This window comes from Phasianus colchicus, unplaced genomic scaffold (assembly GCF_987193195.1).
Source record: "Phasianus colchicus unplaced genomic scaffold, bPhaCol1.hap1.1 HAP1_SCAFFOLD_96, whole genome shotgun sequence".
NCBI classification, from domain to species: domain Eukaryota; kingdom Metazoa; phylum Chordata; class Aves; order Galliformes; family Phasianidae; genus Phasianus; species Phasianus colchicus.
This window is the reverse complement of record NW_028325266.1, coordinates 454-15,792: the sequence shown is the minus strand read 5'-3', so window position 1 is coordinate 15,792 and position 15,339 is coordinate 454. Positions and strand designations below refer to the sequence as shown.

General features: G+C 41.5%; 1 protein-coding gene across 1 annotated transcript; it reads right to left on the bottom strand.

Moving 5' to 3' along the window:
- Positions 1-1,195: 1,195 nt before the first annotated feature.
- On the bottom strand, positions 1,196-13,916 carry LOC116240885 (E3 SUMO-protein ligase RanBP2-like; the record flags this gene model as incomplete). The annotated part of the gene is made up of 10 exons (XM_090133720.1): positions 1,196-2,952; positions 4,339-4,453; positions 9,344-10,580; positions 11,572-11,669; positions 11,843-11,981; positions 12,472-12,555; positions 12,642-12,821; positions 13,030-13,167; positions 13,246-13,383; positions 13,758-13,916. Coding segments are annotated over 10 exons (2,331 nt in total), but the record flags the coding sequence as incomplete, so codon positions are not given.
- Between the last annotated feature and the right edge of the window lie 1,423 nt (positions 13,917-15,339).

Genomic DNA, 15,339 nt, shown 5'->3' with positions numbered 1-15,339 from the left:
GCACGAGCTATAACCAATGTCTCCCAGCAACAAGAGCACTTGTATTGTAAATGGAATTCCACAAGCAATAATTTTATAACAGAAACACTTAACAATCACAAAGATAACAACAATGAAAAACCAGTTTGGACATTTACTCGTTACATGATCCTACCAGGCCCCTTCCTGGCAGCTAACTGCAAATGCCCCCCAGCGCATTTTTGTTGCGATGATTTCTCCAAAGTATTACAAAGCTTACATTCCCGAGTGCATTATAGCCTCAATCTCAGGGTGCCTTGCAAGATTTCACCTCAGAGATACCTCCCCAAGTGGGACCCTGCTCTCAAGGGTTGTGCTCCCACACCGATCTGCATCACACAGCCTATAGCTGTGGATCCACCCTCTGGGGGAGCACCCTCGCTCCTTCACCCAAATGGAGGACATCTCCTTAAGACATACGGGTCCCTGTACCTGTAACGTACCTGGTGCATACCAGGGCTCTTTCTCTGCCCCACAGTGGATGATGTGTGGGCCTCTCTCCTCCTCAAAATTAAGACACTTGCACTTAAGCCTTTGCAGGACAGATCTTTCCAGGTACAATCCCTTCCTGGTTTTGTGCAATTATCACCAGCCTCTGTTTTCAAAAGACAGGTGCCTGTGACAGATAGGTGAATATCTCCAAGAACCAAACTGAAACAATAGAAGCTAGGCACTTAATAAAAAATAATCCCTCACAAAGCCCACCTAAATTGTTCAGTATCTAAATATTTTACAAATCTGGGTCATGGATCCCTAAGTTCATTTGGGGAGATGCCTATGTGGTCATCCTCACAGCGGTATGTGTCCCTTTTTAAAGCCGGCGGGGCAGGAAGCCTCCTCTGCATCTCCCAGCATCTCTGGCCTTTGGTTACTACTAAAAGGTTTCTCTTTAGCTCCTGTTTCATCTTCCATCATCACAAGACAGCTGCTGTAAGGTCTTCTTCCCATTTGGCCTCTGACTAATCACATCTATCCTGATGTCTGATAGAGAGAATGCCTCTTTGCGGTCTAATGGGAGCAGTGAGGGATTCAACAAAGGACCTTCCTTCCACTTTTAGAAAGAACTTTCATCAAAACGTAACTAAGCTAAGAAAACAGCTAGAGAACTGCTTACCATCTCCTTCAATCACATGACTGCAGGGGAAACAAAACAGCTGAAGAGGAAGGAGAAACAACAAAGTTTTCAAGCAATGATTTTATTGACGGTAATTTCTCAAATGTATCTCAATAGCTTTCCTGTTTTATTTAAAATGAAATAAAAGGAGAAGGATGGCAAGTCTGATTTGGGTTTCCAATTGAATCTTGCGTCATCTAATTACAAATGTCTTCATGATATTAAAAATGAAAATATTTCTTTACATCTGCTCCACCCTCTACAAATATGGTTTTATTTTGCTGCTTCCCTAATCCTGAACATCTGAGCATTTGAAATCCAGCAACGAAGAGTCACATACACATTTTTAGTAAACATCCAGCTGAACATCTGTACATCCACTCAACACACAACTCTTCCCTGGTGTATGTTCTTGCTCTATCCTGACTGCAATACTGTTGCTAATCATGTCATGGCATTTATTGTCTGCAGGGATGCCAGCATATTTCAATCACCTGCCCTTCATCGCTGACAAATTTAGGATCCACCTGCAAATTTGCAGAATTCCCAAATGTAATCCTCCTTTATTTATCCAAGCAGAGATGTGTACACAACACCTTGCACCTGGCTTCCAAAGAATAAAGGTCTATCCATTATGGTGCTGGACTGCACAGTCAAGGGAGTCTGGAGGGAAACGGTACAACTACATATACCTCTTCTTTAAATGCTAGGTGCTGTCCTCTGACAAATTTAGTCTTTGTTAGTCTTCAGCAACCGGATGAAAGAGCTGCTTGATGCAGCTGATCTTAACACACGGTCATCTTAGAACTGCAGCTGTAAGGAAGACCACGCCATTCAAAAGCTTTGTGTTAAACCACTACTCCTGAGTGGCAAGTCGTCTTTATGTTCTTGGGGAAAACTGGGTGTCATTAGCTGCTCTCATTTAAACATCTGTAAAAGCTTGAAACAGCTCAACATAAGCAACACTAAGCTTGAAGAGCAACTAGATTCTGATTAGCCCAGCTATCGTGAAAATAAGAATTACAACTATTGTTTTGTACTTTTAGATCACTAAAATAACATTCCTTTTACTGTCTTTAACATTTCAACCCAAAAGTTACAAAAAAAAATGCACTGAAGTGATTCTGATACGTTATTAATGACAAAGATTACATTTTCAGCACCACTGCATCTTGTGAAGAAAGTACATGCTACAGGATATTTTCACAACAAAAGGACTAGACTGCTTATCTTTATAACTTAAATGGAAGATAAAGAAGTAAATCTTGTACAGAGACTTGAAATATGAACTGTCACCTAAACTGCTTTAGAGATACTTACGTGGCAAGTAACTGGAAGCCATAGAAATGTTGTAATGCCCACTAGCACTACGTTTGTCACAGAACTTTACTGCCTTTCCATATATCCTGCTTCTCACTTGGTGACATTTTCTTCTGCAAGGACCTCGCAATGCTTCCTGGGACATCTCCTGATTTTAGCTCCGCAGGCAGAGGTCTCTTCTCAGTGGAAGATCAGGCACATCAAGGTTGAAAATGGGATTAGGAGATGCATTTGCTGATCACTGCTGCACACTTTTCTAACCCTTTCATGGAAGCTGATCAGCGATATTCCAGGTAAGTACGTTAACCTTTACACTTGTGAAAGACAACGTGTCAGCTGATGCTTACCTCCACGTGCCACTGTTTGCCCATAGCGTTCACCACACGTCCTTCAACTGGTCTTCTATGTGCTCCACAGATGGGGACGCCCATTTTGTCACGGCAGGCAAACCATGTAATTATTCTCTCTTTGGTTTGTGAGCATCAGCAGTGAGTTCCTTCCTGTTCAAAAATTCATTAATTGAGAGCATGAATAGAACAATTTCAACTTCAGAGCTTCTGTAGAGATCATTTAATTTTTAGCACTTGTTTCAGTAACAGGATTTATACTATGTCTTTAGCAGCATCAAATACGACAGTTCAATATGATTATTTTTTTTAAACAAGCTTGATTGATTCTGAGAAAAGCCTGCTAAGTAGGATGCATCAAATCTCTATGAAAATAGCTACGGAGCTTGTCTCAAACAGGTTAGAAAGCTGTAGTCATGCCTGGCTTACATTCTGGCTCTCTTAGCACAGGCTTCTTTTAGATTTACTTAAATGTAATTGAAGGAAAGAAAAATGCACTCCTCTGCATTTTCCCCGTGATATCAAACATCAGAGAAAGAAAAATATAAGCTGACAATACCGCTGACAACACTACAGGTTGTTCTTCAAATCAGCCTCTGCCATGATAATGAAATGATAGCTTCCTTTGTACTAAAAAGCAAACAACTAGTAACGTGTGTTGTATCCTACAATGCCCCCTCATCCATGCATCACTGGGGGATGTAAAAACATGCAGCTATGTATTCTGCAGCTGCAGAAGCTGATGAAACGAGATGAAGGAAATCTGAAAAGAAAAACACACTTTGTGCAACTCAACAGCAAAGAACATAGGCAAGATAATGACTGAAGCAGCCAAAGACAACCAATTTTCTGCCCTTTGTATTAGAAAAATAATGTCAATCATTTTGCTGCTATAAGCAAGTTTGCACCCAGATTTCCTATTTCCTATGGTACCACCCTGTGCTGCAAATTGCAGTCTTTCATCCCGCCCCACTCCCATGCTTTACCCTCAGACTCTTCAGAAATTTAGATTGGAAGCTGGATGGCAAAACGGGCCCTAACTCTCTACATAACCACGTCTATTGCATTAAAAGCATGAAATCAATGGCTACACAGTTTACCTAAAAAAAAAAAAAAACCGTGAAGGATCCCACTGAAATGAGCGCATTTATTAGTGAAAAAGGTGATAAACTGGACTCAAATTGGGGAACCCCTGTTGGGAAAATAAAAATCTATTTAAAAATGACAAAACTTCTGCATCTGATTTGTTTTTAAGTGTCTACCACAGTGTATCCTACTGATCTTGAAACATCACTAGGTACAAAACACACTTGACAGGAAATCCGGTGTCGAAGTAGACAAGTAGTTAATATTTTATGCACACATTTTAAGATATCCACTCTCAGTTTTGTGATGCATTCTTAGACCTTTTTCTCATAAAAGACACTTTGGTTACTCCATCTCAGCAGGAAAGCCTTAGGAACCATAACCTCTACATCCCTCCCAACTTTCATTCCATTTTCATCATTATCAGTGATAGAAGGAAGGGTGAAGACCCACCTGCCGTCATTCTTGACGAATCCAACTCCTGCCAATACTTGTTGGCAGATATCACAGCAGAAGCACTTCCAGTGGTTGTTCATAGCTTGAGTAACGCAACCAATAACGAACTCACCTGTAGGAAACATAGTAACAGGATGTAAAATGCCATGCTACACAAAGTTAAAAGAAGCCTGCAACTGAATCGCTAGAATTACATCACCATTTTTGCCTTGCTCCTCTTCTAGAAAAGGACACTTTTCAACTGTTGTTCACACAGTGTTGGCTTCTACTCCACTAGGCCTAGAATCAAGGCTTGAAAGAGCTCCATACTCAAAGCACAACAGAACTGAGTTTGGATGGCCCTGACCCTCCTGCGAGAAAACTCCTGCAGTCAAAGTACAGTAGAATACAAAGACACACAGAGATACAGCAGGAGAATGCACTTGCTAAACAGCAAATCCAACACGCACACCGATTTCTGATCTACCACAGAGTCCTGTGCTGGGAGGCACTGAGGAAGTGAGAAAACTACCGTTTCATATTCTCTGCTGCACAGCCATGCCAAACACTCACGCTGTTCTCTGCACGCACGCTGCAGCCAAGGCCCTGAGCAGCGCAAACGCTGCCTGCAATACGTCGGGAGCTCCGCCTCCTGCTGCTGCCAAAGGCTGACACCCGGCTCTGAAGAGCCTACAGATCAAACAGCTGCCAAAGAGAAGTGATCAGGCAGATAACGGGTATGAACGAAACGAAGTCTAACATGCAAGTCTGTGGCATTCCCCTGAAGTCATAGCTTTCCAAGAATAAAATGCGATGGTCTCTAGAAGTGTCGGGAAAGCTTGAGGCATCGCTGCTGACTGCAGCCCTGCTGATTTCGGCTACTCTAACCACATTCAAGAACTGGAAAAGCCCACTTTCAGGCAGGATTCATGGAGTGCTGCAGCCCAGATGGGTTTTTTCTCTCAATGAAAAGCCTTCACATTAAGCTTACCTGACATCGAAGTCACTAACTATTCTGTGAAATGTGGTATTCTTGAACCCACAAGCCTTTCTCCCTTGTGCACAAGGCCCTGAAATTTTCAGCTGTTCGAGGGACAATATTTGAAAGCAGCTCCGTGGTTGTGTGTCCTACAGGTTCGTCACTGGCAGAAACAAAATACACAACAACAGGGTTGGTGTCCTTTGACAGCTCCGCTGCCAGAGAGAGGTGGCCCTTCTGCAGCTCTGACAAGCTTTGCTGGCATTCTCCAAATCTCCTCTCAAAAGAATTAGCCAGTTCTTGAACTTTAGCTCTAACCCCAAATTGCTCTACTTTCACTTCACCATCTAAAAACAAATCCGAGATTTCCTTAGCTCTAGTCACTGCAGCCAGAGATCAGCAGCTTTTGTTCTGTATAATCTCCAGGGTAAAACAAAGCCAAACAAACTACAGAAGATACTGAAAAGAACTGTAAAAACCACTCAACCGACTAACCAGCATCACCTGTAGCTGTCCAAATTAAAACACTGTTTGATGTTTCAGAGGGCACTAAGTTCATTTCTTTAGCGATGACATGCTTTGCACACACCTCAAGAACTTGGTCCCTTCTCATAAGGATCCTGTAACACTTCTTCTGTGTATGGAAGAGGACCCTGAGCTCTCCAACACCGCGCTCCTTCCACTGAGCAGCATCTCTGGCCCAACTGTAAAATTTCGCCCTCTCTTTGAAGGGAATTCCTTCATCTTCTTCTCCAGACTACCTCCACCTAAAACACAGCACAGTAATGCGTGATTTCCCCAGAAGTTGTTGTCACCAACAACACTGTTACAATTCTGACATCATAATCCAAAATCATTCGATGTTTTCCTTTCTTCAGTGGCTTTGTACCCACAGCTCTATACTCATCATGCACTGAAGTGACCGAACAGCCCTGCCTTCTCAAAAGGAGAGAGCCCAACAGATTTCAGCCTTTGAAATTCATTTTTAAGCTATCAAGCGTGCCGGCATATTTCCCAGTGAAATTTCAGGTCTGCTGAATGATGTGCTGAGTGATAACCCAGCACTGTTAGCATTCCAGGTGTTCCCCTTATGAAGGCTGCTAAGTAACTTAATACTGGCATTTGATCAGAATAAGAATCAACTGAAAATAATAAATGGAGGCCTCACAGCTGCGTATCCTCCTCACTTTATATGTGCACATTACTGCCTTTTAACATCCTTCAATTAACACATCTTCCACAGTTAAAGAAAAGCTTGAAAGAACTGGAGAAACATGTGACAGACAAGCATTTCTGAAGGAGAAAAAGAGCAGGCAAGGCAAGACAAGAAAGAAAACAACAGACGTCATAATATGATTAACGGATGAGGAAAGGCAGACAAGATATTGCAGAAAGAGGAAGACAACATTTTGCAGACTTCATCAGATTAACTGTTCCAATTAAAGGACACTACATACTGTTTTTTTGTGCTCTATCAGTCTTGCTTAGTCATTATACTAACCTGCAATTAAGTTCTATTCTTTACAGGAAGCCAAACTAGAAGACTACAGTCATTGCAAGCTTCTCCTCTTATTAGGCATACTAAGGTTAAACACGAAATCCAGACATGAACAACTGAGTTAAGCCTTACAAAGCTACATCAGGCTTCTTCAAGCAAGTTGTTCTACTTCCTAAAAAGCTGTGTCACCACCTCCTGGTAAATTCTCTGACACGCGAGCAGTTTCTGTGGATTCTGCTTCTCCGCTGCTGGCAGCTGACTGCACAAATACTGTTGCTGTTGCTTCACTGGTTGATGGAGTATGTAATTCTTCCTTACTTGTAGAGACTGAGTCGGTACGATTAATAAAACAGTAAGCAAATAAGCCATAAGAGCCTAAGATACAAACTTCAAACTACATTAAGTCTGGACACTAAGAATAACGACTCCCTCCAAAAAAGCCACATTTTCTCTCTCCCCTCCCTCCCTTCCAGAAATTGATAAATTTCTTCATTTATTTACAACAGCAGTACAGTAAAAACATGATAGTAAGTTCTCAGTCTCCAACTTTCCTATAGTGCTACTAATGTTTCAGAACAGCTAACTAACAGGGATTAAGGGAAGTGAACAACTGGGGAAAAACAAAAAAACAAACAAGAATTGTTGTTGGAAGGTTTCAGACATTCTTCATCACTCTTAAAACACACACAGCTTTGACTCAACAAGAGACTGAAGTACCTTTGAAGCAGTACGATTCCAAAACAAGCACCATTTCCCTTGGAAACTGCTCTGAAATCACTTAACTCTTACATACCTGCTAGGAGGAATTCTACTAGCCAAAGCTGTTTCTACTTTAGGAGGCAAAGCTGTTTCCTTTCTCTCCCGGAGAAACTTAAGTTCTTAGTAGTACCATAGTTCCAGTGCCAGAACAGACTTGAGACACAGTCAAACAAGCCAAGTAGTTTTTAATCTGCCAGACGCTTTATTTCTCACTAAGTGAAAATAGTCTAAGAATAATACTGCAAATTTATTGCCTAAACTTTCGTAAAGACTTGACTCGTACTTTGAGTTTTTACTTCTTTCTGAGAGCCTTCTGGACTGGCATCCTCCGCACTGCTACTAAAGCCACAGACAGACGTAGAAGGGACCTGTGGAGTTTCTCCTTTAGCCTTCTGCTCAGAAGATTTAGTTTCCCAAGCAGTAACACATTCACGTTTGACTGGGGGGCCTGCTGCAAAGCACAAAAATTAGTGGAAAACAGCTGATAAGACAGCTAAATACCGTGATCATTTTTGGCACATACATTATAAAGTAACCTAACGATACTCAGAACATCTTAAATGTAGAGCTATTGAAATAACATCATTATGTAAAAAGACACTCATTCAGGATAACCAAGGAACTGTAAATCCGTCATACTTGGGTTTTCTGCTGCTATCAAAGAACCTCCATGCAATAATGAAGACTTCAATCTTGCAACTGCCACTACAAATACTAGCTTCCTTTGACATTTACTTATATTTCTGGAAGCTCAATACATGCCACCTTTTATTAGTACACAGACACTCACAGCCTCAGAAAGAGTGACTGGCCAAATGGAAGATGACAGTTTTTCTCAATTTAAATATTGTAAACATATTGTAAATGTTGTCTGTTGGTTCTAGTAGCACTATACACTTTCCTTTTGAAATTCAAGTCACAGACCAAGAACAGGTCAGCATTTTCATATTGTTACAAGAATTATTGATGGCCATACACCAAACAAAATACAACCACAGAGAAGAGCCATATGGGTATCATCTACAGAGGAAAAGCAAAACCAAGGACTGAAAAAGAAAGTAAGAAACGGAAAGCAGTCAGCAGCAGCGCGTGCTACCGATGAACTTTGAGCATTTGGAACTCCAGATGATATTAACCAGAGACTGAATAGAGCTTATTTCACAACACTTCTGGGAAGTACAAGAAGAAAAACCACGACAAACAAAGGCTCAAGCGACAGATATGAAGTTACTGGAAAGGAATGGAAGCAGACAAGGAGGATGCCTCCTAGTTGAAGGGATAATTCGAGTTGAAGCTTAAGCACAACTGCTGTTCTTGTAGGTTACCAGTCAGAGCGAGGCCTTGAACACAATAACTGCCAGCTCAACACAAAAAATGCACTGTCAGCACTTCACCCTGACATTTTAAACAACGCCTCGTTGTTTAAACAATATTAGCATCTCCTGGTTCTAGCAGTACCAAACTCCTTCCCTACAAAAAAAGCAACACTAAGATCAACTCTGACGCCTCGGACAGATTCCAAAATCCTACCCGCAACTCCCTTTCTCACTACAGACTTGCACTGAGTCCTGCATAAGGCATGCTTCTGTTCTTACGTGCGAAGAACTACAATTTCATATTTACTCAAGTTGAAAGTCTAGGATTTGAAGATTCACAGACGTGCATTAGAACTGAAAGAAACGACATACTATTAAGACAGAAGAAGTAATACACAATGACCAGCATTAACAAGTGATTGACTAATGAGCTGCACACTTGAATAAATTACTGGTTCAATTAACACTCACCTTTCTCCAAGATTTTGAACGAGAAGTTGGAGGGCCCACCCTGTGCCGAAGGAGCCGGCTGGGATGCCTCGCTCTCCCAAGGTTTCTGAGCAGCACTACAGCTTTTGGGTGGTTCAGCTACTCCCGCTTTTTCCTGCTCTGCTTTCCGAGATGCTGAAGTTCCTTCATCTCTCTTTCTTGGACGATTCAAGCTGAATCCAAAGAGGGAGCCGGGGGCTGAAGTATTCCCAAACGGGAATGTCTCTTTGTTACTGAAAACGCTCCTGACAGATTCAGATCTAAATACAAACTTTGGAGCAGAAACCTCCGTTTTTGCTGGCGTTTCAGAGGTGCTTGATACCTCTAAAGCTTCTACGGTGGCATCAGAAGCATCACCACCATGGCCGAGGTCGCTTCTCTCCCTGGTAGCTTCCTCCAGCACAGCTACAGCGTTGTTACCACAAGGAGATGCTTTGGCTGCATTCGTATGAGAAACATGAGATGTTACCAACGTGCCTTTCTCACGGGTGTGCTCACTCTTGTCCCTGTCTGCTGTTTCTTCAGACTGGAATGTAACTCCACTACTTGAAGGCAGTTCGTTTTTGTCTTTTTCATCCATGTTTGTCAAGTCAGTTGTACACTCTTTGGATGGATCATCTTTCTTAGCGGTATTTTTACTGGACTCCTGTATACCAAATTTAAATCCACCTAGAGGCATCCACATTGAAAAATTACATCCTTCCTCTGCAGGCTTTGCTTCACCATCTGCAAGATTCTGAGAGGTACATGCTGGTGTTTTCCCTTCAAATTTCAAGGAAAATTCTTGTAGAGATATTTCTGAATTAGTTTTGCTTGTATTCTGGCAAGTAACACATTTTGGGGCAGTGAGTTCATTTCTTACTAAACAGATGTCACAGTTCCACTGGCCTCCCTTTTTAGCAAAGGCAGATCCTAATTTGTCCTGTGCGGCACTAACACTGGATTCTAGAGGTTTTAAAACCACACGTTTTGTGAAATAGCCTGGTTCAGGCAGTGGTGGATTTGTGCTTGCCTGTGGAAGGCTGTAGTTGTAGCGATCATCACCACCACGAGGCGAAATGATTCCAGCAGATGGAGCATCAAAATGCAAAGGTGCACCATACGTGTCTTGAGGAAACACAGCAGCACAAGTGTTTCGCAGAGGTGGTGTGCGGATTGCTTGTTGATGAGCGTATCTACGCTGCTGAGGTGCAAGTCCATCCATGCCACAGACAGGTGCCTGTCATGGTTTTGGTTTTTGCTTATTTGATTTTCAATATTCCACATCAAAACATCATGTACTGGAAGTGTTAATGCTCTAATTCTACGTACCTATCCCTATACATTACAGAAGTCATGGGATCTGACCCTTCCGGGGGGGGGGCTGTCTCTTACTGCCTGGCAGTGGGTGCTGGAGGTGCTTTCCTATCCGTTCCAAGCTTTTTCAGGTTTGACTCGGTCTTGGGAACTCTCTCTCATATCTTATTTGATTTATTAGTCTCAATTTCAACTAGATTGTATTATATTGTATTATTTTGTATTCCGATATCATAGTTAGTAAAATAAGTTTACCTCCATAGATCGTTGCCGCTGTTTTTTTTTTCCTTTTCCCCCTTCCTTCCCATTTTGTGGGCCCAGGTGGGGGGTGGGGGGGGGCAGGGGCCTACTGCCCCCTGTCACGGGCATAAACTGATCTAGTTAATTCCGTGACAGTGCCTAAAGAAAAAGCACCGTTACTTCCTTGTGGAAAAGGAGGAAAAGGGATTAGGGTGCTAAAGCCCATGCAACATGTACTCTTAATAGCAAGGCGTACCGTAAAATTACATTTCAACTCTAATCAGTTTAAACTAAAATCATACGTTCAAAACTTGAGTGGTATCTGAAAACACAGACTGGAGAGAAGCATAAGCTGAATAGACTCATTTTTCTTTAGTATTTAAAAAAAAAAAAAAAAAAAAAATCAAGCCCCCATACTATTTTGGAGAAAAGAACATTGCAGACAATGAGCAGAGGACATATGTTAGCAGGCTAAAAACATGCTTTGCTGGCTGTTTCTCCCAAACCCAATATCCCAAAGCTTAGCTGATTACGGAACTTTCTGCCTGTCTCCAGCAGACCTCAAGTTTAGTAAACGCTCTCTAGGGAATCGCAGTTATATCCTGCTACACACAGAATCAAAACCAGTTCAACACATCAGTAGAAATGGCTTGAGCGGATTCGTACGTCCTCACCTTTGTTGGTGTTACACTGGTTGCAGCAGTTCTTTGAAGATACTGCGAGTTACAAGCAGGTGACTGGCTACAGTGAACAGATGGGCCAGAGGTAGCAACTGAAAAGGAACACCAAGAAAGGAGCTTATATCCAGTTTTTGTGATTACTGACTTGAGTGAACTTTCCCAGGGGACCAGTTTTACTCATTCATCTCAGAACACTGCAGAAACATTTTCAGAAATCTTACTCCGTTTAGCTAAGTGTTCAATTAAAAATTCAGCATCAACTTACCCCTTAAAGGAGCTTCATGAAGATTTTGTGCTCTCCGATAACCATCTGACACTGTATCTGTTTCATAGCTTCCAGCAGGCCAGCAGTGAGATGATACATTTACACTGGAACTATTACGTTTCATTTCCCGTATTTCATTCTATTAAAGACAGTGTTTCAATTAAGAGCATGTAAACGTATTACATCGGTATTTGGAGAAAACCTAAGGAACGATCCCTACGCTCCTCTGCTATTTAAAAGCATGTTCAAGGTCTGAGACACACACACAAAAAAGATGAGTTAAGTGCTGCAATAATCTATGATCTTCCCATGCTTTATGAAACTGAGACTGTTCCCTGAAGCTAGAAATAAACCCAGAACAAAGATGACAGTAGCTAAGCTGAAGAAAGCACAACTTTCTGCATGCACAATCCTCAGGATTACTTCCCATATCTGAGTACCAAATCAGAGTTTGTAGGCAACAAAGTTTTACTCTTGAACTCACTTTAAGCAGATGTTTATAGCAGTTCTCTTCACTGAGTTTTAAGAGGTAGCCTGGTAAGGGAAGTTCAATGCTTGGGTCACAAAGTACTTACCAGAACAAAAAGATCAACCATTCTGCATCGAATATAGTGACTCAAGTTGCTTACCGTTAAAGCTTCCACGTGCTGACACAGCTTTTGAAGTAAGGACTTGTGATCTTCTGCCCACTGAGAGAGAGTCTTAGGAGAAAACTGGAAAGAAAAGAAAAAAACTAATTGAACTTGGATTTTTTTATACAAATGTAACACTTCCCTAGAAGAGTAACCGGCTAATATACCTGGTAGGTATTTGTTGGCAAGAAAGAGAACTTCTTAGGTGATGGAATTGAATATTTTACTTCCACGTGTGCAGCTGGTGAGATATTTCTGGAGGCAAGACTTCCCTCTTCACCATTCTCTCCAAGCTCCTGGATCACTGCATTCAGCATTTCCGTTACAGCTTTAACAGATACCAGCAGCTAGAAATGTATTTGAAATGCAAGTCATGATCGCAATTCTTCCTCAGAGCAAGAGGCTGTGCTCTGATCTACGGCTGAACAGTTTGCAAGGCTTTCTGCACAGAAATTCTGGGTGTTTTTTGTTGTTTTTGTTCCCCCAGGAAAGCCCTATATCTGTTAACATTAACGTAAGACGACAACTCACACAAGCATTAATTCTTTTACTTACTTTGTCAGCTACTGACGGGTCAGAGGAGCTTTCGTCAATGATCTTCATCAGGTAATGCTTTCTTTTAACAAGATAGGCTTTGCGTTCTTCTGGTAACGTATCATCACTCTCAACCTCTTCTGCCTTTCTTTGGTAAAGCTAAGTAACAGCATATGGATTAGGAATAATCGGTCGGAACGTAAGTAATAGAAAAGGTAATGCAATTTACAAACTTACAGTGGCAAGATTCCAGTACGAAACCACATTCTTAATAGCTTCAAACGCTAATAAAGCATCATCAGTTTTGCCTTCAGCTGCATCCAGCATTGCAAAAACTACACGTGCCTCTTCTTCATAGGCTGCAACCTGGAAGACCTACAACCAAAGCAAAAGACAAGTCACATGACACAGTGAGGACACTTGGAACAGCCAGTGACTGTAAGCATCTAGTAAGTAGTTGTAGTGACTCAGCAGTTCCCATACAGTAGTCAAATAGGAGGTGGTATTAAGGCAGTTCAGTATCTTCCAATCAGAGTGTTTTAAAACTCAGAAGTTCAACAGAAAGATACTACCAAATCTGAGTATTAGCAGTACAGCGACAAAAAAAACCAAAAAAAACAAAACCAACCACCACCCATCAACACACAAAGCCAACCGAAACAAAAAACAAACCAACCAGCTAACAATTCATATGTAAGCCTGTGACATACAACCCCTCTTACTCTCATCTTTGAATAATCCCTCAGTACCTGGATGTCCACACTATGGAAATGTCTGAAGAGAGGATATGCAGGTTCAGGAATACTTCTGTGCTTTTTGATAGTTCTCAAGCTAAGCAAAGTTTTCTTCCAGTAGTAGACGCTTCTTCCAATATATTCTTTCTGGTCGTGAGAGTTAAGGCTAACGCCCTGTTGAAGAAGAGAAATTCAAACTATCACAGAAAATTTAAGTAGAGTGTTATTCATACTTATTCTTCCCTGATGCAGTTGTTTTCTTGACAAGTTCCAAGAATTTTTCTCTCTCTCTCTCTCTCTCTCTCTCTCTCTCTCTCCCCGGAAGATCCACTCCACTGGAGTTTCCTGAGCAAGCCCATGACCCAGGTAAGCCTCCTATTTATTCTCTTTGTCTCGCTGTGCCTAACTCTCTTGCTTATTTCATTATTATAACATCTTAATATTATTAAATTATATAATATTCCTTTATATAATTTTCATTGATTATACAATGTCAAACAAAAGGAACTAGTTTTACACAACCTATGGGAATCAATCCAGAAGCCATCTAGAAGGTTGGTTCCAATATTTCCAAACTGAAGCAGCCTTACGTTGTTTTTTTCTGCATAAGAGCACAAACAGCATCCCACCAGGATCTTTGCTTCTCAGTACAGAACTGTTTGCACAGCAGCAACGGTAAGAACAGAGGTTGATGTGTGCCACGCTGAGTATTAAACTTCTCTTGCAGTTCTAAGTTGCTAGTGAACACCATCCCGAGTAAAAAAACCTGTTTTGGTGAAAATAAACAAACAGAAGGTATTAGGTAGCAAAAAACAGGCATTTAAATGCATTTAAGAACTTAGGAAGCTTGCTTACTTCAAGGTCCAACAGGCAAATGGACTCAGGAGCATCTGTTTCCAGTCTCGATGTCTCTTGGGGCAAGTGGAAAAGTTGTTGTAATGATCTGCGCAGTGGGAATAACACTGACATGGAATTCCACTGCAAGCCAAGCCATGCAAGGTGCTGGAGACTACCACTGTGCATCTGAACAGCACCTATGCAAAAACAAGGGTTGCAAGAAGCTAGGATCTGCGTCCTCGTTAGGAAAGGTATCATTCTACTCCTGTTACACTCGAATTCAAAGCCAGACTTCATCATCAAGTTAAGCCTAAAAAATGGGAAGATATCATTAGTTCACAATTCATCCTGGAATTATTTCATTTTCATGCCTGTCACCTGTGTTCATAGATTACACATAACAATGTGGGCCTTCCTATCAGCACTCATCAGCATACAAGCACTTTCCAGCTTCAATTGGAAATGAGTCAGAACAGACCAGAAGACAACAGTGTGGAAGCAAGAAGTATGTGAGAAATTCTTCAGAACCTGGCATGATGATACTGCCCTTCAGCTACAGCTGAAAGTGAAACTTCTTGCAAAGCACCCTCTGAGTAGGGCAACCACGAGCAGCTATTACAGACATTGTCTTTTGTGGCAAATGAAGCACTTGTAGAGGAACCTCTAATACAGAGTCATGCTTATGTTGAGTTTAAGTAGCATCTCTTACCAATATCATATTTACTCAGTTCTCCCTGCTCTGGTGCTTGGGGACTGACAT